The sequence below is a fragment of the Pezoporus wallicus genome, unplaced genomic scaffold (assembly GCF_028554395.1).
Source record: "Pezoporus wallicus isolate ANWC-B61680 ecotype Strahan unplaced genomic scaffold, APGP_CSIRO_Pwel_v1 contig_12814, whole genome shotgun sequence".
Classification (NCBI taxonomy): Eukaryota; Metazoa; Chordata; class Aves; order Psittaciformes; family Psittacidae; genus Pezoporus; species Pezoporus wallicus.
Window position 1 is genome coordinate 446,575 of NW_026640662.1, and position 21,489 is coordinate 468,063.

General features: G+C 40.0%; 1 protein-coding gene across 4 annotated transcripts; it reads left to right on the forward strand.

The window, feature by feature from the left end:
* Positions 1-401: 401 nt before the first annotated feature.
* On the forward strand, positions 402-16,434 carry KIAA0753 (KIAA0753 ortholog). Of its 4 annotated transcripts, none has more exons than XM_057419989.1 (14): positions 407-605; positions 1,031-1,634; positions 2,352-2,458; positions 2,753-2,815; positions 3,626-3,841; positions 4,771-4,981; positions 5,945-6,141; positions 8,491-8,660; positions 9,698-9,785; positions 11,071-11,244; positions 12,284-12,365; positions 14,286-14,406; positions 14,564-14,788; positions 15,922-16,434. In XM_057419989.1, exons 1-14 carry the CDS (start codon positions 516-518, stop codon positions 16,037-16,039), a joined length of 2,466 nt encoding a protein of 821 aa, XP_057275972.1. In that variant the 5' UTR covers positions 407-515; the 3' UTR covers positions 16,040-16,434. The 4 variants fall into 4 exon arrangements, 3 of the variants coding, with proteins under 3 accessions (XP_057275974.1, XP_057275972.1, XP_057275973.1); XM_057419990.1 differs by having other exon boundaries at positions 11,074-11,244; XR_008973579.1 differs by lacking the exon at positions 15,922-16,434 and having other exon boundaries at positions 402-605; positions 14,291-14,406; positions 14,564-14,692.
* Positions 16,435-21,489: the final 5,055 nt, after the last annotated feature.

Here is a 21,489-nt window from a genome sequence, read left to right on the forward strand (position 1 = left end):
TGCCAGAGCGGATGAAGGAGACGCGCACCTGGCTGCCGCCGCGCATCGCCCTTAGCTTAAACCTCTGCAAAACTTTAGGCACGAGCATGCCCTTGTTCTGCTTTCCTTTGACATTGATGGTTTTTGTACAGACCGTGTACCTGGAGCAGTGCCTTAAGCTGTCGTGCTGATCTGTTTTCTTAACTGTGCAGTATGCTATTTCCCTTTTAGGTGCATAATAGCTATAAAGTACTGCAGCAATCTTGTGGTTCACGATACGAGCCTCATTGTCTGTAGTGGTGCTCCTCAGCTCTCTGTGTTGGTATGTAAAAGAACGATATAAATTGTAAAATTTACTTTAAATGACAAGATTTGGTACCATCCATGTGAGTGCACGCTGTGCTTTTCATGCCTTGGGGGTGCATGACCTGGGATTGCTTTTGAAAGGCAGAAATAATGTTTGATTCTTCTTATGTTTGTAGTTGTCATTGTAAGGAAAAGACAGGTAATTGGAATTTCAGCATCAAGCCTGTGTGATGGGACCAAGCAAGGCAACTGTGTCTGATGCTACATTTGCATTCGCTACCCAGCTCTACAGGAATGAAGCAAAGGCTTTACAAACACAGGTATTATTTGACTTCTGCAGCGATGCTGAATTGGCTTTCATTTGCAATTGTTACAAAACGATGACTATGACCGAGATTGACACTCACTAGCAGGCTGTCTTCATACTTGCTTTCATGATGCTCTCATACATAATCTTCACACTACCTTTTTGTGAGAGTATAGACCAGTAACCACGTCTGTAAATATAATTTATAAGATGATCTAAATGCTTAATTCAAAATAATTTTGAATAATGGTATTTGTCCGAGTGGATGGAATACCTTGCGTGCATTGAAGAAGTACTGTCACAGCAGAATGCATTCTAGTATGAAAGAACATTTGTTTTCCTTACTTTTTGACACTATAGGCACATCCCCTGTGGAAAGTGTCCTGTGTAACATTAGATTTGTTTGTTGTTTTTTTTTTTTTTTACACTTTGGAACAGCTCCAGTTCAACAGAAATGTTCCTGCAGCTCCAGAGAACCTGGCTCTCCGATTCTCTAACCCCCGTCCAATTATAATAGAAAAACTGAAGGCATCCAATAATCAGAGAAATCTCAGTGGAAGTGAGGACCCCAGCATGAGAAGCTCTGGCATATTTTCAGTGGTATCTGAAGAGAGACTAAAATTGGCTATTCAGCTAGCAAAAAGGGACATAAAACGAAGACAACTTGAAGAGCAAGTGAAACAGCAAGTATTTGGAGATGCTGCCAGTAAACCTCTGTTGGCCCAACAGCAGAAGGCTGAAGTATTTGAAATCTCAGAAAATAAAAATGCACTCAAGCCTCAGACTTGCTTGAAATATCAGCAGAAGCTTGGTCAGGCATCCAAAGTGGAAACTACCACCTCTGGTGCTGAAGTTTATCTCTATACACCAAATAAGGGAATGCTAATACCAGCTGGTCTGGGCTCTCCACCCAGTCATGGCACAGGGCCAGACCCCAAGCCAAGCATCAACAAAAAAGAAGATAAAAGCATGCAGGAAGTCCGACGGCTGCACAAGGAGCTGAGGAACTATGTCCAGAAAATCGAAGGATTGACAAAAAAAGGTAAGACTCAACAACAGTCATGTGGTGAAAAGGCAATCGCTTACTACCTCCCACAAGTAGATGCAATGCCCAGCTAATCTGTGAGCAATGGCTACCTTCCTTCCCAAAAAAGTCCATTTTTGTTATTGCTGAGCATGGTCTGGAACATGCCTTTGGTCAGTTGGGGTCAGCTGTCCTGGTCATGTCCCCTCCCAGTTTCTTGCACACATCCAGGCTGTGCACTGATAGGACATAGTGCTGTGCAAGTACTGCTCAACGATAGCCAGAACACTGTGGGGCTATCAACACTTTTAGTCATAAATCCAAACCAGCAACATACTGGTGACCGTGACGAAGACCAATTCCATGGCAGCCAGCCCCAGTGTACACCACATTGGTTCTTTTGTAATAACTACTTGAAAGTTTTAACTATTCCTAACTTTGACTGCTTTACCTGCATTGCTGTCATAAAACTAAGAGGTTGTATTGCTTTGGAAGCTATAACTAATAGGCTATATTATATAAGAATGTTTTGTCAAATTCTAGATAGAAACGTGATGTAGAGTTAAAATAACTAGCTTGTATTACTGCTCAAGGGAGCCCTGCAAATATGATACCTTGTGTATTGGTTCTGCATGAAAGAGCCTTATTGCTAAACTTCGTTTGTTCTCATGTCTTAATCGGGATTTTTGCAGGTTAAATTAAGACATAAAACTTTTTCATTTCATGCTTTTTTAGGTGGAGAGAGAGAAATTTTAGATCCTGATAAAGAGCAGCGAGTTTGCGCTAGGAGACGGGAGCAAGCTGCACGGTCAGCTCGGGTGCTTTATGTACTCCAGCAACAGGTAAGAATCAGCATTTTGAATTGAGATGCATAGTAGTTAGCTTATTGTGATGAATTTGACAGAAATGAACTGAAACAAGAGAAATTTGATCTGCTTATCTCTGAACTTCCATAGCATTCTAGTTTAGATCTGAATGGTGTCGCTAATTTCTCTTATGACTGGACAGAGATGAGCATCGTTGCTGGAAAATTTAAACCTGGACTCGGACATTATAGTGAAGATTAATTGTTCATTTATGGACACGGAACTCATTCTGACTGACTTTCCCCTCTTCCCCTATTTCTTGATAAACAGGTAAAAGAAATTCAGGATGATTTAGAGAAACTGAGTCCTCATAAAGTCAAACATACGAAAAAGGTAAGATGTAATTATCCTTCAGGCTGTGAGTAATTGAGAGGAAGCTTTCTAGCTAATTGAATTTGTCTAGGGTACGCCTGAGCCCTCCCTAGAAGTGAGATTCTCTTTGTATCTTGCACCTTTCATCTCATTCTCACAGAACTATGTCTCACTTGGTCTGATACTGCCTTTGCTGCTTCCCTCTTCTCCTCAGTTCTTGTCCATCTACAGCAAACCAAAGAGGAAGGCTGTTGGTCTGCTTTTATGTGGCTCCTAATTCCTTCTTCATTCCAGTTCCTTTTCTGAATAACACTGGGCTCTACTCTTGCCTTTTTCTAACTTTCCATTGATGTCAGTCTTGTCAGCCCCTTTGTGCTTTTCTTCTCTGATCAGCATCTTTCAGAAAGATAGTACTGAGATTATGCCTGTTCTTTGGCCAGTACTGTCCTGTTGTTCTCTTGTGCTTTTCCAATACATGTATTTTATTCTGTAATAAAACGCGGAGGAAGGAGAGTGTTCTATGTGCAGTTGTTGCACATCAGGATCAAGCCCATGACTATAGTACTCTGTTGGCATAGGTAGTGAAAACATCTGAATACATTATAACCAGGCTATTTTATCTGAATATGATACTTGATATGAGTACTCATATGTAGTACTTCAGTAGGTTACTTAAATGCCTGTTTTGTTTTGTCTCACAAATGCCCTCATATCCATCAGAGTTACTGCAAGCCTGAGTGTTTCTCCATGTAATATTGGTGACAGTTCTTCAAATAATATCAATATTCATAGAAACTGTAGCTATTAAAACGTTTATGTTTCATTTTCCAGTCTCGAGCAGTATCCAGGTTGGCGGCAGCACACAGAGGAGCTGTACGAGCCTTGCAGGCATTTGCCAATCAGTTTACAGATCAAACAGAGCAGCAGATTCCTACCCACTACAAGGAACTGGGCAATCTCATTCGACAGCTGTCCCTCTGTTCTGCCAAACTAGAAGTGGATTCTTCCATTTCTGATGTTATCCTAGATATTTTGCTGCAACTTGAAGTAAGAAAAAACTCTCTGTTTTTGTTAAGGTAGAAAAGACAGTGAAATACAAAACTGTAAATTGTGTTGTGTGTTCATGAATGTCAGAATATTGAACTGAGGTTTGGGGGGTTTTGCTGTTAGTTTTTGGGGGGGGTTTTGAGGCTGTATTTTCACATCTATAAATGTGTAAATGTGTTCCTAAGTAATGGTGGTGTAAAATAGACTTGCATCCTAAACATGGAAGCTACCTGATGCCGCCCTTGTTGATGCCCTTCAAATGCCTTTTGTTAGTGATATCTGATGTCTTAAAACATGTTGTTGGTATAATAGAAAAGTTCTGATTCACATTTCCTGCTGTAATTCCTACCTACAAGACTTACTCTTTTTTAAAGTAAGAGCCTATGGAACCTGAACTGTTATAAAACCAGTATTTTAATTAGCTTGAAAGCAACTGATACCATAATCATATTTTCCTTAAAATATTGTTCTAACTGTAAGAGCTGTGTTTTTATTTTTACTGTTCTGCACTGCTTATGAAAACAGTAACAGTGCTGACTGCCTGGGAATTGCAAAGGAGGTAGGATTGTTTGAGTTTGGACTTGGCATTGGAAGACATGTCTGTCTTCCCTGAGCTCTCTGGGCTTTTGTCGTTTTTCTTTGGTTTTGTCTGTAGCCTTTGTGTACGTTTCTTTTTGAACATGCGGTAAGCAGATAATTTGCTGGGGGTCAATTGTAAATACAAAACCACAAGTCTTTTCTGTAAGGTTTAAGTTCTTCCTTCTTAAGGAAGAAGCTTCTGCAGGAACAAGCTGTCAGGAATAATCGCTACCACAAAAAACAGAATCACACCAAAAAAGTTCCAGCTACTTAGAATCTCTGAATTTTCTGTCTCACTATTACATCAGTTTTACTGAGAGAGTAATTAACATTCTGAATATATGGTGCAGGATCTGGATTCACTGCTGGAAAAGAAACAAACGCCCCAAAAAATGAAGAGGTGTATTTCATCATCTCGGGGCAAATCTCCAAGGAACACTGAGACATTTCCATCCAGAAAGCAGCTTGTATCTCCAAAAGGGGAAAACAAACGTCTCGTTTTAAAGGGACAACGCAGCCAAGAACCTAGAAAACCTCCAGCTGCCAGGAGTCTCTCAACTGGTTTGTATTTTGAATTCTAAAATACATTTTTATCAGTTAAACTTGCCACCTCTGCTCAGTTTTGTAGTATGTTAGGTATTGTCAGTCAGAAGTGCATGACAGCTCATATGCAGTCCTCAGACTCACGCAGCCTTGTTAGGCATTTTTTCAGCTGTTCTCTGAGAACGTCAGCCTGCAGGTTTATAAGCCTCCTTATAACTGTGTTGTGATTATTATCATGTTCTGCCTGGTTTTCTCCATTTCTTTTACTGTGGGTTGAACTTGGATTGGCTTTCCACAGGTATACCTAAATTGCAGTTTACAAGCTGACATTAATGATGCATACAGAATATTTCCAAATACCTACCTAGATAGTACTGTGTCGATACATTATTCTGGAGTTGCTGACTGTTAGCAAGTCTCCAACAAAACTATTGTTGCTTAACTGTTTACAGTGAAAAGATTAACTTGAGTCTTGGTTCAGAATTTCCTTGATTTATGCAGTTTTTCTACTTTTGAGGGGGGTGGCTCTGTTTTATTTTTGCCAGTTCATATATGTTAATGTCTTCTGCCCAGTAATCACAGTTTCAGTACCTAGAGGCACATTAAGTGATTGTTAAGCTGAAGACACTGTTTTTTTTCCACTATTAGTTTGCCATGCAACCATTTCAATGATTTGTTTATTGAAAAATAAAATACTTTGTTTCTTTAACTTCATATGTGAAAGGACATGGGCTTTATTCTTTCTCATGGTGTTAGAGATAAATTTACCACCTGAAGTATTTTGACACCTCATGTAAGCCATTGTAGCTTATTACATTGTTACATAACCTCTATTAATTGGTTTTCTTCTTTAGGGTGTCATTCTCATACCTCATACTGATTTTTTTACTAGAATAGTATTTCTTTCTACCCCTAGGAAAGGACAAGAAGTATGCTTAGTTGAAAACTTGTTTTTGATACATGTTGCAAATATTTCAGCAGTTCAGAAGCCAAGCAGTTGTGCTCGGATATTGCACAATAAATTCCAAGAAGACAGTAAACCACCTGCTCCAGAGAAAAATGCCACTTCACACGGAAGCACAGAGGCATTGCTGAGAGCTAGAGCTATGAAAAAAGATCCCATGCTTGAAGGTGTCCCATTGAAGAAGAAAGGTGTGTTATTACCTGCAAAATCACAGGTACCGAAGTCATGAAACAATTTATGCTTTTTCTACTTCTCTTCTGGGATTTGTTGTATAATGGAAGACACTGTCCAGCTTTGCACTTGCTCACAACCTTTTTATGCCGATCTAGGAGGCAGAGAGGGATAAACTGTGTCATCTGCCTACAGTATTTGTAGTAGCCATGACTATTTTATCAGATGTTTTATGAAAGTAGTGTTACTTTGCTTGGAAAGGCACTGTACAACGAGGACCAATGAGTAACTGTGTTAGCAAGGAAAACTGTTACCAAAACTATTTTCATGTTTGAAATTAGCATGGTTATTTTTCAGTTTAAAAGCTGGAATATTTTCCTCTTATTGTTCATTCTCTGTCATGAAAAATGCAATCAGTAGTAATGTTGTATTAATATTAATGTTGGTATGAGGAGATAAGTTGGGCAAATTTAGAATCGTAGAATCATACAATAGTTAGGGTTGGGAAGGACCTTAAGATCATCAAGTCCCAACCCCCCTAAACTCACACTCACACCTCACACTAAACCGTATCACCCTAGGCTCTGTCCAGCCTGGCTTTGGGCAACCCATTCCAGTGCCTAACCACCCTTACAGTAAAGAACTTCCTCCTTATATTCAGTCTAAACTTCTCCTGTTTGAGTTTTAACCCATTACCCCTTGTCCTATCACTACAGTCCCTAATGAAGAGTCCCTCCCCAGCATCCCTATAGGCCCCCTTCAGATACTGGAAGCTGCTATGAGGTCTCCACGCAGCCTTCTCTTCTCCAGGCTGAACAGCCCCAACTTTCTCAGCCCGTCTTCATACGGGAGGTGCTCCAGTCCCCTGATCATCCTTGTGGCCTCCTCTGGACTTGTTCCAACAGTTCCATGTCCTTTTTATGTTGGGGACACCAGAACTGCACACAATGCTCCAGGTGAGGTCTCACGAGAGCAGAGCAGAGGGGCAGGATCACCTCCTTCAACCTGCTGGTCACGCTCCTTTTGATGCAGCCCAGGATACGGTTGCTTTCTGGGCTGCAAGTGCACACTGAAGCCAGTTCATGTTCAGTTTCTCATCGACCAACGCTCCCAAGTCCTTCTCCACAGGGCTGCTCTGAATCTCTTCTCTGCCCAACCTGTAGCTGTGCCTGGGATTGCTCTGACCCAGGTGTAGGACCTCGCACTTGTCATGGTTAAACTTCATAGGGTTGGCATCAGCCCACCTCACAAATGTGTCGAGGTCCCTCTGGATGGCATTCCTTCCCTCCAGGGTATCATATCAACCAAACCACACAGCTTGGTGTCATTGGCAAACTTGCTGAGGGCGCACTCAATCCCAATGTCCATGTCAGTGACAAAGATGTTGAACAAGACCGGTCCCAACATCGATCCCTGAGGGACATCACTGGTTACTGGTCTCCAGCTGGACATTGAGCTATTGACCACAACTGTTTGTGTGCGGCCATCCAGCCAGTTCTTTGTCCATCGAGTGGTCCACCTATCAAATTGACATCTCTCCAATTTAGAGACAAGGATGTCATGTGGGACATTTTACTTCATGGTTACAGAAATTATAAAACTTCAGTGCAAATTCTGGTTTCTTTTTAAGTCCTTGCAAGCAGCCAGGGGCTTCTGTAATAGAAACAAGTGAGTTCTTTACAGAATATTTCAGGGTCTTAAAAAAAAAAAAAAAAAAAAAAAGAACTTTTGCAAGTAGTTTGTGAATTTGTGGGGCCTTTTCTGTTGTTTTTTTTTGTTTGTTTTTTTGTTTGTTTGTTTTTTTGGTTTTGGAGCATTTTTGAGTTGTTTTTTTTTTCATTATTATTAAAGGCCTACCCCCTTTTTTTTTTTTTTCCCCTTAGAGTATCGCCTTCAGCTTGAAAATCAGATTGCTACTGAAACATAGATGTATATGTATGTAACTTTTACTGCTTCCCTTATCTATCCATGCAGCTGCTGAGCAGGAAGGTTAAACATTGCAGTAATTCATACTGAGGGGATGAGTCTAAGAGTCCTTGTAGTAAATACAAATATGGTGATATTTTATTTTCATGGCTGAACAAAATCTTATTGTGGAAACCTGTTTGGAACTATTCCAAGTTAATGTCAAGTATAAGCGTGAAAATCTGAAAATAAGTTTTTTCCCATGAAGGGCAACATTGGAAATCTTGGAACTGTTTGCAAAGATAAGAGTTACAGGATTAAGCATATGTTCTCTTCAGGCACAGTTGTACTTCCCTTTAAGTCGTGTCAACTGTGCAACAAAGCAAGTAGGCAGGACTTCAAGACAAATTCTGAAGCAGAATGTAAAATACTTTAAAAATTCAACAACTGGAATATGTGTTTTTAATGTGCTTGTGTTTATTTTAAGGGAACACCAAAATCTCTAAAATCAAGAGAGATACAGCCTCAAGGAAAGCATGCCCGATTTCAAGAGACAACTATAGCTTTCCAGCTAAAAGAGAACAAACAACTTGCTAAGGGGAGTAGAATACCCTGCATGCCTCCAAACCCTGCACACCCACCTGTTACACCTAAGCGGTATGTTCACAGAGAAGTAGAACCTGTCTTTACCCTGCTTTCCTGTGGAAATGCTGCTGTATCTGTACTAGTAAGTGGGATGGATTTGGCCTGGCTGTCAGGCCATAAAGGCAGGCGGCACAGCACAGGCTTCTGCCTGCTAGTTGTATGCTTCCCCCAGTTGGCACAAAGTAGTCTTGTACATACAGCCTGGGAAGAGCCATTGCTTTATGATTTTTTTTTCTGGATCAGGTGCAAGTATTGTCTCAAAGTCACCTCCAAACTGTGCTAGGCAGGGCATTGACTGAAACACGCAGTATGCAGAATGGATATTCACAGCACCATGCTAAGAAGGGAAATATTTCCCTGTTCCAAAAAAGACAGAGTATATATCTTTGTCCTAGCCAGTAATAGAGTGCAGGCTTATTTATTTTAAGCTATGTTTGTCATACTGGACCAGGACTCCCCATACTAGTTTTGGAACTACTGTCTGTGGCAATTGGAGCAGGAGATCCACATGCTGATCTAGCTGCTGGATCTGTACTAAGAAGTGTGCACGGTAAGACAAGGAGCCTGTGTTCCAGGCAGTGTTTGTGAGTAGTCATGAAGTTGCCTGTTTGCCAGTAGCAGAAATGTAACTCACGATCCCTGGTTCTCAGTAGAATTTTCTGGTGTATATGGTGTTAAAGTCACCATTAATTTTGTCTCTAAAGTGTTTTGCAAGTTTTCTAAACTAATATTCAGAATCACATTATTTCATTCTTCAGTTGTTAAAATGTCCATTTTGTAATTCTCTACACTGCTGTTTTGTTTTTCAAGACTAGCATGACCTGAAGCAGAAACTTCAGGAAGAGTGAAGGTTCTCACTGGCCTTAGCAGTGGAGAACTGAAAAAAATACAAAAGTAGTTATTTGATTTGAAGAGCTAATAAATGATGTCAGATGTGACGTCATCTCCTCACCAGTCCCCAGAAAAGGACATTTATGTGGGTTTTTTTAAAGTTCCTGTTGTCATACCAAGTTTCAGAATGGCATTGTCATTTGTTCTTTTTTGCATAGGTCACGGAGTGCTTCTCCAACCCAGTACGCAAACAGAGCTGAGAAGGCAGTGCGGGAGCCCTTAGAACCTCTGTTAGATAGGACACAGGTAGTACAGTCAAGCTCATGCCACTGTTTGAAGGATGCCTTTAGAGCTGAAAAAAGATTTATATAGGGGCAGCACAGTATCTTTTCAACTTTTCAAATCATATTTATGTAGTCAACAGAGTTTTGGACATTTGGAGAGTGTATTTCCATTTCAGTGTGTGGGCCTTGAATGGAGTAATGGACTTCGGCAAAGCTGTGTTAAATTTTCTTTTTTTTTTTTGTTAGTTTCTTATCAAGTAGATGCATTTTTAAATTGGTTTTGAGTGGTTGTAACAGTCCCATGCTGAACGTGACTGAACTTGATAAGATTGGCTCAGTAATTCTTATAATACCATATTTAATGACTAAATAAATTTGGACTACTAATATTAATGACTAGTCTCTCCTTGGAAACAAACTGTCATTTGAAGGATTCTTCGTTTATAAACCACCTTTTAACTCGTACATATGAGAGGGTGTATTCTATCTGTATGTCATAGAGTAAAGCTGTTTGACATTTAAGATGACTTTTAATCTTTGCCATATCGCAGAATGCGTCTGGAAGTGTAGTACTGATTTGCCAGACTTAGCAATTTCAACTTACATAAGCCATATCTTTAAAAATGTGCCTTCTAAAGTATTGTTTGGTAACCACATACAATATGAAACAATGAAAAAGCTCTTTCTAACGTTATCTTCTTTTTTTTTTCCTTTTTTTTTTCCTTGATGTGACCTTGAATGAATGCAGTTGCTTAAGGGAAAATATGTTTTCTTTTAAAGTAATATAGGTAAATGAATAATGAAATTGCTAACTGGCAAAATTGGACATATCTGAAAGCTACAGCTGTAGCCTGGATCCTGTATGTTTACTTTTGACCATCTGGAGCTGCTCTGAGGCTGTTCCTGTATGAGGAGTTAAACGTGTGTGTAGTGTTTTGTAAGATGAGGGCCTTTGCTTCACTTTATTGAATTCCTGGGTGATCTCTGAACCTGTAATAGTTTTGTCTTCTATTTGGGAACAAAGTTGTGTAGCAAGCGTTTTCCATATTCATTGGTTTTATTGGTTTTATTGATTTGGCTTGTTGTATGGGTCGAAAATTTATTTGGATCTTCATTGAAAGGAAAAGTTGAATGGTAATTGGATTATTTCCATGAGCTTCTGAAAGAAATGTTCTTTCTCCTCAGTTGCTTGGGGCTTTTTTGTTTGGGTTTTTTCCTTTCTTTCTTGCATTGCAGGGGGAGATTGCTTTAGTTTTATTGGTTGGTTTGGTTTGGTGGTGGTTTGTTTTTTTGTTTTGTTTTAATAGCAGGTTGCAGCAAATGCAGATATTCTGAGTAAAAAGCTATTGGATGATCTTTTGGAAGATACTGCTCAGGAACTGCGGAGTATGGAGCAGCATGAGCGACTCCAGAGCAATGCTCTGCCTGTGGCTGACACTCACAGTCTAGAGTCAATGTTGGAAAGAATGGAAGAAATTGAAGTAAGATTTTCTCTCTTGGGTGGTCTCATTAGTGCTAATTTCTAGTTTACTACCCATAAGTTGTAATAACTGTAAATATCGACATTCTTAAATAAAGCAAGGTCTGACTGGGTCAGTGCCTCAAATGAAAGACTTGGAAGGAGTTTGGGCTTCCAGCAAAACACTGTGAGAATGGAAGAAGGTTTTCCCTAATGGTTTTATTGCTAGCTTTAGAGCCCTTAGACCTGAGTTTGCTTCCCAGCTCAAGACTTTATGGCTTGGGTAATATGTGAATGAGACAATCAGTATGGTGATTATGTTGATTGTCTCCCAGATTGGAAAGTATTTGAATATGATTTTTTTTGTGTGTGCTCTGGGATCCCAGTATTCCAGGAGCATGAGCATCTTGAGGAAATACGCTCTGACAATTCAGAATATTTCACAGGGCAGCATGGGGAAAGTTGGACAAATACATGGTTATCTATGCCCTTATTTATCCATCTTTCTGTGTAAATATAATGAGGTTATAATTTCCTTGACTTGAACTTTTTCATTTATTGCTTTATTAATTTTTTATCAGCTTTCCCACAGTTTCTGGTTCAAGTCCCATTTCAACCTTCCTGTTCAGTGAAATATATTGTAATGCAGATCTACAGAGCTTAGTGCCATTTGCTTCTAGAGATCTATTTGTAACTTGGAAGCATGGAGTTTACATTGTGTAGTGTCTTTATCATATAAGGCACTTAAGCACACATTTGATTTCTCTGTTGGTAGTAAGGCAGGAATGCCTGAGGGCTTTTCTGTTTTTTGGCTAGCTGCTGTTGAGCTGAAATGGGAACAGTTGTCATGCTACTGACTAGTTACATCTTCCAAGTATGGCATTTTGAATGAGAGGAGTATCTGTGATTTCACACCCCTACTGCTTTTGTGTGTTAACTAGGCAAAATAAGCCTACTTTGACCACAGAGGATCATGACCTGCTTTCTGATTGCGTCAAAACAATCAGTACAGCTGAACTGCTAACTGTGTTAATTGATGGAATTTGTATGTTCAAAACCAGAGATACCAGGAGGCTGTACGCAGGAGATTCACCCACATTGTCTACAGTGATTTGGAGTTCTGGGCCCAGGAAGACAAAATGGGTAAGTGTCTTTTTAGTACAACTTGTTTTTTCTGTAATCTGTATCTTTAAATTAATATATTGTGAAGTAAAAATAATTTGATTATGTATGGTCAAATAACACCATCCAGACACATTTTTTTACTATAGGTACTATACTATTAGTATTTCTAAAATCTAGTTCTAAAATCAGTATTGTAATGGGGAAGAATTTCTTCTGAGAACTGGCTGCCATTTTCTAATTGCCTTTCTTGGGGCTGCATTTAGGTGGAAAACGCTGCTAGTGCAATTTACCTGAAGGATAGGAATCTTTAACACATTCTTCCAATCATCAAGTAACTTTGAATGTTGTCCCTTTTCTAGGCTTTTGCATTCCTTAGCTTCTATGCTTTCTACTAAAATGTAATGATTTTCATGCAGTGAAGGTGATATTCCATAGGTACATACACTCCAATTCACTACTTGAATTTACTGCAGAGGACAGCTAGTTTACTGTCTAAATCTGAGGCCTAATCCTAAAGCCACTAAAGTCTAATCCTAAAGCCACTTTACTTGTTTTCTTGTTAAGCCCTGCATGATTTGTCTGTCTTCAGTTTTGAGATACTGGCAAATCTGTAAATCTTAATCTTGAGAAGAGTATTTAGTGTGTCCTCATTTGACTTGATTTCTTTGAAACACCATTAATTACTTAGCAGTAATCATTTTCATGCTAATGATTTCCAAACTAGAGTTCACAGGCTGAGGTGAGGTATGAAGTCTCTGTCTTGCTGTCAATTTGCTTAGGCAGGAGCAAATAGATACTTACCTTCTAGTTTGCTTCTCCTATTTCTTCCCTTTCCCCCCTTTATTTTAATAAACTATTTGTTTAAATGGTTTAGAGTTCAAGAGTAAATGTTAGGTAAATATTAAGATAGGAGTGAACCCATGACAGTTAAATGTTTTTCTGGGAATACATAATTGATAATATTAAATTACTTAAGCTTAGAAGATTTTTCTTGTTCCTTATTCCTTTCAAGTGATGATGATACTGGTTTTAGATCTTGTAGTGTACATGCAAGTTTAATTTTTACAGCCTCAGAACATCTGGTCTTTTCCTCTACAGAATTCACTCTCTAACATGCTTCAGCAAAAAAAATTTAATCCTTGAAAGAAAACTGTGATTTTGATGCTCCCAGTTCACATTAACCAAATTTTTCTTGCTTGTTTTTATTGGATAGAAAAATAAATGAACCAATGTAAAGTCCTTCAGATGAAAAACAACTAACTTTTCACATCATTTTTTAATTGAGAAGGACCAAAGTAATACTAGTTGGAAATTGTTCACCAGTGAAAGGTAGCATTCCAAACAATAGCTTGATGATTCCATACATAACTGTACATACTTTAATATTGTTTGCCACAGTGGCATGCTAATAAGAATGACTTATGCTGCTTGATTTTCCCCAGCCTTCTGCTCTGTTCTTTATCTTACTATTAGATTGAGTACAATAGTGAAGCTACACTGATATTTTTTTTTCAGCTGAGTATCTGATCACATACTGACTTTAATGGAATGGTGTTGTTTTATACCAGTTGGAAAATCTCAGAATAAGACTGGTGAAGGCTTAGCCCAAATCTTGTTGGATTTTTTTTCCCATGTCTTGGATTTACTGCCAAGCTCAATACATTACACTAGTTTTAGAGTGGTATTTTCACTCTTCAGTAGAAGTGCCCACTGACACAACAAACTGTACTAAAGGTAGGATTTCTAAAATGCTCAGCTTTAATACACTGAACTCTTGGAAATTCTACATTGAACATACATATTAGGAGGTTCAGTACTTTACTTATCTGAAAGACTTTCCCTTAAAAGAAACAAAAGTCTTTGTGAGGACTTACCTGCAGTAAATGTACTTTTTCTCTTCCAAAGAAACAATTTGAAATGTTATTTTCTTCCTTCTAGAACAGCAAATTGCATCAATTGCTGACAGACCTGCATCTCCTCCTCCAATTCAAATAACCACAGTAACCAGATGCACAGAGCCAGAAACCAACATTTTATTTGAAAAACCTTTTGATGGCAAGTAAGTAGAATACTTGGCCCTACACTAGGCTGTGGTGTATATCAGCTGTGTGTCTTCATTACTTTAAAGTTGTTGTTACTGTTTGAAGAGATTTTCTGGTCATACAAAAAGATACTAGAAATCTAGTTCTGGCTTAATAACTATTTCATTTTTCCAGTGGTACTGATGAAAACAAAGAAGCAGAGGAGAAACTGCAATCTGGAAATGACATTCTGCCACCCTTGACTTGTAATTCTCTACAGAAAGAGGGCTGTGTGTCTCTTTCTGTGCCAAAACATATGCTCCAGAGCATCTTGGATTATAACAGCAGATACACGCATCACTTAAAGCTTATTTCCCATGAGGCAGTGGGCAGTTTCAATCCATGGCAGATTGCTGAGAGGTATGTGAAGTATCTTTGTGTTTCTGATGTGAATGTATCAGCTGCTGGACAGGTTTTTCTGTCCTTCGGTAGCATTGAAATCAGTAATACAGCTCATTTGAGTGGCATTTGGCATCTGCATTAGTGTTTCCCAGAACAGGTCCTGCAATATTTGAGATTATTTGCCTGCGTGAAGTTGATCATGTGTGGTGATGGTTTGCCCAATTAGTCAGAGGTTTTAGTAACTGTGGTTAGACCACTCCATTTGAATCTCCCTGAAATATGCCTTGTCAGTTCTCAGTACTGTCATTCTGCCTTCTAAACTGTACTCCTGTTTGCAGTTGATGTGATGATGGGTAGTTCAAGGACTGGCACCTTCTTGGGATTGGCAGATGAATGAAATGGCAGTAATTTCTCCTGACAGCTGAATTCCACTGTTGCTATGTGATACGTGGTGTTCCTTGGAATTAAACTCCAATGCTGTACAGCATGCTTCATTGACTTATCCTTACCACCAGAGGGCATTACGAATCTTTTTCCGTAAAACACTCCTGTGCCACGGTCAGAAGATCTTAGGAAGACTAACAGACTAACTTACGATATTTTAGAATATATGCAAAACTGAAGAGCGGTTTTCAAGAGGCCAGTAAGCAATTGGGTTCTTACACTAAAATAGTTTTCCCTTCTGTAACATTTGTTACAGTGCTCCAGAGATCACTGGAAAGTGAAATTTCTCTGCTCGCTTTTTTCTTAAACTTTATTGCTTTCAGTAAGGCCTGATTCGGTGGCAGCTGAAATCAGTAAGAAGCTTCCTATTTGCTTCAGTGGCCTTTGGATGAGCACCACAGCATGTCAACTCTTATTCCTACAGCAGGATGAGTATCTAAGAGCTTGAAAAAACAAACCAACTGAGATCTCTTAACACTTTAACTCAAAGTGTGTCCTTTCCTATGACCCAGACTGAGGATAGAATTTCTGGCATCTTATGCAGCACACATCAGAACATGTATCACCTATTTTCTTGGGCTAAACAGTAGATAGCACGAAAAAACATGGATATTTGCCTTTTGAAATCGGAGCATTTGTAGCAGTGGAATGAATGCCTGGAATTTGGAAGTTTACTTTCTGAACCTTTTCCTTTTCCTCTCCCTCAGTCTTGCAGAGCAGTTAACAGAAGAAGCCCTGTGTGATGTGGCAGCAGAGCTGCAGGATGTCTGTGAGGATTATGCAGAAACTGTATTCACGTCCGAGTTTTTGCAGCCAGAGCAGTAAAGGCTTTCAGATCTGCCCCATTATCAAGTGTAATGTTAGCCTCGGTTGTAATGGTCTTATCAGATGATGTAATTTTTATGCTTTTTAGAAATCTGTGAGATTCTGTTCAACAAAGGAATTGAATCCGTAAAGGATTCACCTGAGGTTTTTATAAGACCATTATCATAATGTTTTCCTTTTCAGATTTTGTTATACTGCATTTGTCAGGACCTTTGTGTTTTTAGCCAGTGTTTCAACAGAATGAAGTAAACTGTGGTAGGTAAAGTTTATGTATTTTGATAAGAATACTGATCTGTTTGTATGCCTGTATTACTTCATTCATTTTGATGTACGATTTTCTTAATAGAATAAAATACTGGGAGAACGACTGGGTTCAAGCAATGTCATCGACTTAGCTGTACTGTGCCTCAGTTTTCTGCTTTAAAGTGGAGAGAATCTGCCTTATCTACCTCAGAAGGGAGCTGTGGGGTTGTTTAGTGTTCTTAGTTAAACTAGTTGAATATATCTGATAGTTGTGTTGGAAGAATGAAGCATCATTGGTATCTAAAGCCAAGATGGAACAGTCCAGAGTAAAAGCTCTTTAATTTGCTGTTTAGGGCTTTCAGAATCATGTGAGAAACATGTTGTCTGACCACCACACTTAGCATATGTCGTGGTTTAAACCCAGTCAGGTAATTCGTTCACTCACTTCCCCCCCTTTCGTGCCCTCCCCCTGCTCCCAGAGGGACGGAGAGGAGAATCGAAAAGAATGCAACTCCCACAGGTTGAGATAAGAACAGTTTAGTAACTAAGGTATAACACAAATCACTACTGCTACCACCAATGATAATAATGATAAAGGAAATAACAAGGGAAGAGAATACAACACCTCAGCACCAGCCGACCGATAACTCGCCCCCCAAGCCCGACCAAGCTCCGACCGATACCTCCTCCAGCCCTGCAGTCTCCCAGCCCTTCCGGCTAACTCCCAGTTACATCCTGGGCATGACGTGCTGTGGTATGGAATACCTATTTGGTCAGTTTGGGTCAGGTGTCCTGTCTCTGCTTCCTCCTGGCTTCCCCTCCTCCCTGGCAGAGCATGAGGCTCACAAAGTCCTTGGCCAAACCAAAACATCGCTATCAGCTCTGTTCCCGAGCTGAAAGTCAAAACACTGCACTGCACCCGCTACCAAGAAGGAGAAACATGACTGCTACTGCTGAACCCAGGACAACATATATGCTAGGGTTGGTTCTTTTGAGGACGTGGCTCTCCAAAGGAAGGATTTTCATGGCACAGCATTAATTTGATGTAAACACTTGTCACTCGTCATGCTCACAGGCCACCAGCCTGATTGGACTCTTGCAGTCAGCTTCTGAATGTAGTACCTCTTCTGCTGATTTCTGAATATCATTAGTACATTATACACAGACAAACGAGACCTTTCAATAGAAGCATATCATGGAGATTTTCTTCCCTTTTTTTTCCCTCAAGTTACTCTAAAATACTATTACTTTATCAGTATTTAGTGATCCAACCTCATTACTTACTCTTAAGAATCCCACAGATAAAGAGAACAACAAAATAAATGAACAGTTGCTAATGTTGAATTGTTTATTTCAAGTAATCAAAGTGCTAGTTTGGGAGGGAGCGGTGAGTAATAATTATTTACGGTAGTATTCAGCCCTTGAGGTCACTCAAACCCCAACATGACTGTTTCCTTTGACAAATTTATTTTCTCCTATACTGTTCAACCTATAACAGAATAATTTTTAACCTTCTAAGATTCTTTTTATTTCCTCTAATTAGAACATACATTTTAAAAATGATTGTTTTAATTGAAGCCTGGTTTACTGTTTTGTGTAATTTCAACACTACCTTTTTTATTTCTGAGGTTATAGAGGTAAGTGTGGTTTTAAGTCCAAAAGACTTAAAGTCATAGTGTCTCTATGTATGTATACATATATATACACATGCTTGTCAAAGTGTTTTCAAGGTATTTCATTTTCTAATAAACTGCACTTGTTTCTTAGGCCTGAACTTAGTTTTAATTTAAGAGAACTTCCATCTGAACCTGTTTGGAATAGTCAGCACCCAACATGCAAGGGAGTATGTTGCAGCATTACATGAGTCCGACTACCAACCATATGCCTTGAAGCAATGTGGTCATCTGTCAAGGTAAATGTACTTCCTCTTAAATCCCATGGTACCATGGTATCCTCTGACTGCTGATGCCAAAGTGAACTTTTATTCTGGATGAGAATTTTGTGGCATTTGTGTGCCGCCTTGGAGCAGAGATGTGTGGATAGTGAAGGCTTTAGGTAGGATCCTGACTTTCACACTCTTCGGTCCTTCCTAAGGAGTTTAACTAAAGGATTCTGTAATGCATTATTTGCACAGGCAAGCTAGACAATTGCAAAGTTTCTACTTTAAGAAATTTCATAATTGTAGGGATTCATCTGAAGGTGAGTCTGCATGTCATTTTTCCTAAGGGACAAACTGGCATTGAGCTGGAAAACATTATGCACATACATAATTCTTGTCACAGTATGTTGACAGAGACTATATATGGGCCTGAAACGTGCAACCATAATACCACTGTAATTGTTAATTGCATACCTAATATGCATCTACATGCTACGCAGCTGTGTAAACTGGCCATGCACTTATTTAAAGCAGTGTCATGCGCTTCAGTCTGTACTTTAAAGCTAAGTCATGGGGGAGTACCAGAAGCAGTTTCAGATATAAAGAGTGTTTTAGTGGTATATGTAGCAAAGCACACATTTCCTTGGAGATTTCATTGTAAGATCTTTGCAGGCCTGGTTTCTGGTTTTGTTGTTTGTTTTTTTTTTTCTTGGTTCTGTATGTGCAAGTTTCTTCAGTGTCAGAGCTATGAGAAGGATGATGCAAAAACAGCATGAAAGAATTCAGTAGTTCTATAGACATGTGGATGACTCCAGCAAATACCAATTGCTGCAGTCATATGTAGCTGAAGTAGAATTTAAGTTTATAGAGTGGGTCAGGGTGACTTAGGTGATGGCTGGTAGAAGAATATCAGTTTGGTGCAAGGGCAGCGCCATATACTGGGTGCACCAACAGGCATTAACCGCCCTGCCTAACCTGCCTGGGACCTCTGCCTGTGGCCAAGAGCCCTCCTTGTAGTCAGGCAAATCCCTGGTCCTTGCTTGAAGTTGTGCTGCAGGTACAGCCATGTCCTCCTTGGTCCCTGCTCATCCAGACTTGCTTGACCTTGACTCTAACTCCTTAGCTTTGTGGTCTGATGATGCCTGGACTGTTGGTGCAACCTGTGACTGTCGTCCTCCTGCCTTGCTCAGGTGCTGTGGGACTGTGTCCTGCTGGTGTGCTCACTTTTCCAGGCTGTGCCATGAGCACCCTTGGCTCCCAGCTTGTCCTCCCTCCTGGGGCAGCTGTGCTCCTCCTTCCTGGTGGATAACCACGTGTGCAGGGAGCAACGAAGCAGGAAGCTGAGGGGTGACTCCAGAAATCCTCTGTGAGGACCTTGAAGACAGATTTGCATTCTATGATCTGCTCCTGCAGCTCCTGAAATCATACAATCTGCTCTGTAAATATTTAACCATAGGAATTAAATCGCATGCTTCTGGGAGTGAGGTAGTTATGGCAACAGCGGCTGCTCCACCAGTGCTTTGGAGAGCTGCTGTTTTCTACTAATGCTGGACCTAATTCAACTTCCAGTAATGTCAGTGTAAGAGCATAATTGAACTCTGTTCTTCTTTGGCTTGCTATGTCTCTGGGTTACTCCTGGAGGTGAACTTTCTGCACATCCTGCTTCTCTATGGACTACTTTCCTTGAAGGAAAAATAAATGGGGATTTTTTGGTTTTGGTGGTTTGGTTGTAATTTTTTTTTTCTTTGAAAACATATTCAGCAGCAACAGGAAAAGGGGCTCTGTTCATGATGTGTGTGTCCATGAGTAAAGGGGCTCTGTTCATGATGCGTGTGTCCATCAGTAAAGGGGCTCTGTTCATGATGCATGTGTCCATGAGTAAAGGGGCTCTGTTCATGATGTATGTGTCCATCAGTTATCTGCTAAAGACAAGATCTGCTACAGTATGTCTTCTCTAAGTATGTCCTCGAAGAACATAATAGTTAAGTTTGTTGGTTTGTTTTTTTTTTCCTCAAATGACACCACATTCTCTCTTACAGCATGTTTGAAGTACTAGATTGCACTTTATGTTTTAAGATGGTAGTCTGGTCTGATTAAAAAGAAGCAGGGTGAAGGACAGTGGTCCCAAATGGTCATTTGTCATCTGTTTTGTTTTGCTTTGTGTGTGTGGTAGTGTCTGCCTGTTGTCTTTTTCATAACAGAGGTTGCAACATGTTGGTAAAAGGACTGAGCAGTATTTTTTAAGGACTGATTTTTAATATATTTACTTTCATTTTAAATGTTCTTTCAAGCAGCTCCCTGATTTGCCAAGATGTGTGTAAAAATTGCTGAACTCTGACCTAATTCATGAACTACGTGAGTTTTCCTTCAATCAAATTCCTACTGTACCACATACAGCTAGTAAATCTAGCTATAGATTCCAGCTTTAAAACCAATACAGAATATGGTCCCACTGCATCAAGGTTGCAGTCAGTGCTTTACTTTTGCCCCATTTTCCCTCAGTGGAGATTTGTATTTTCAGTCTGTGCCAAAAGCGCGCTCACAGAAGACAAGGGTCATGCTACAAAGTGGGGTACATGCCACAGGTAATGGTGCTGCTGCTGTGGTTAGTGGTTCAAGGGGCTAAGACAAAGCAATCTTACAGTAGCCATGAGTAGGTGAGAGTCCATAGTCCTGTGTGGGAGTAAAGGAGCCAGCTGGGTTGGACTGGCCACAGCTGCAGTGACTGCTGTTACTGGTTCTAGCCTGTATGAGCAGGTAACCAGGGTGACAACGCTGCAGCCTGGGACTGTGTGGGGCCATGTACTTGCTGTTTCCACCTCTCTTTGCAGAAGGCATTGCTGGAATACTTTGTGTATTTCCTTCTGGGACTGAGAAAACTGCCTGGGAACCAGCTGGAGGAGTGAGACTGGTCCCTGCTCTGAGCTCAGATTTCTGGAGCAGGCCAGTTCTCTAGAGGCTGGTGTAGGTAGACTTCTTCTGGGAAATACATGGTGGACAGGCTTAGAATAGCATGAGAACTGGGGGAGGAATGGAATAAAGAGAAAGCATGAATTATGCCCTAGTATCTCTCAAATCATGCTCAATTAGCTGTTAGGAATGTTTTCTCAGGACCTAGATAACAGAGATTTTTTTAGTGGTACTTTGTATATAGTGAGAACTGTAACCTTTTCTTATGCATTAAGCATTCATCTTCCACCCTCTAATACCCTAAAGCTCTGTGGAGCCAGAGCCAGGCTCACTCTGGTGATTTTTGAAGCTGTTTGGTACCACTTTGGCCTCACACTAAAATCAATAGGGACTGGATGTCATTGATTCCCTTAAGGAT

What these genes read in the sequence shown, in the direction of transcription:
- KIAA0753 (XM_057419989.1), top strand. Translation starts at nt 516, where the DNA reads ATGGGACCAAGCAAGGCAACTGTGTCTGATGCTACATTTGCATTCGCT. An exon ending in CCACCTGTTACACCTAAGCG is followed by an intron (nt 8,661 to 9,697) that starts GTATGTTCACAG and finishes TTTTTTGCATAG; the next exon opens with GTCACGGAGTGCTTCTCCAA. An exon ending in CTCTGTTAGATAGGACACAG is followed by an intron (nt 9,786 to 11,070) that starts GTAGTACAGTCA and finishes TTGTTTTAATAG; the next exon opens with CAGGTTGCAGCAAATGCAGA.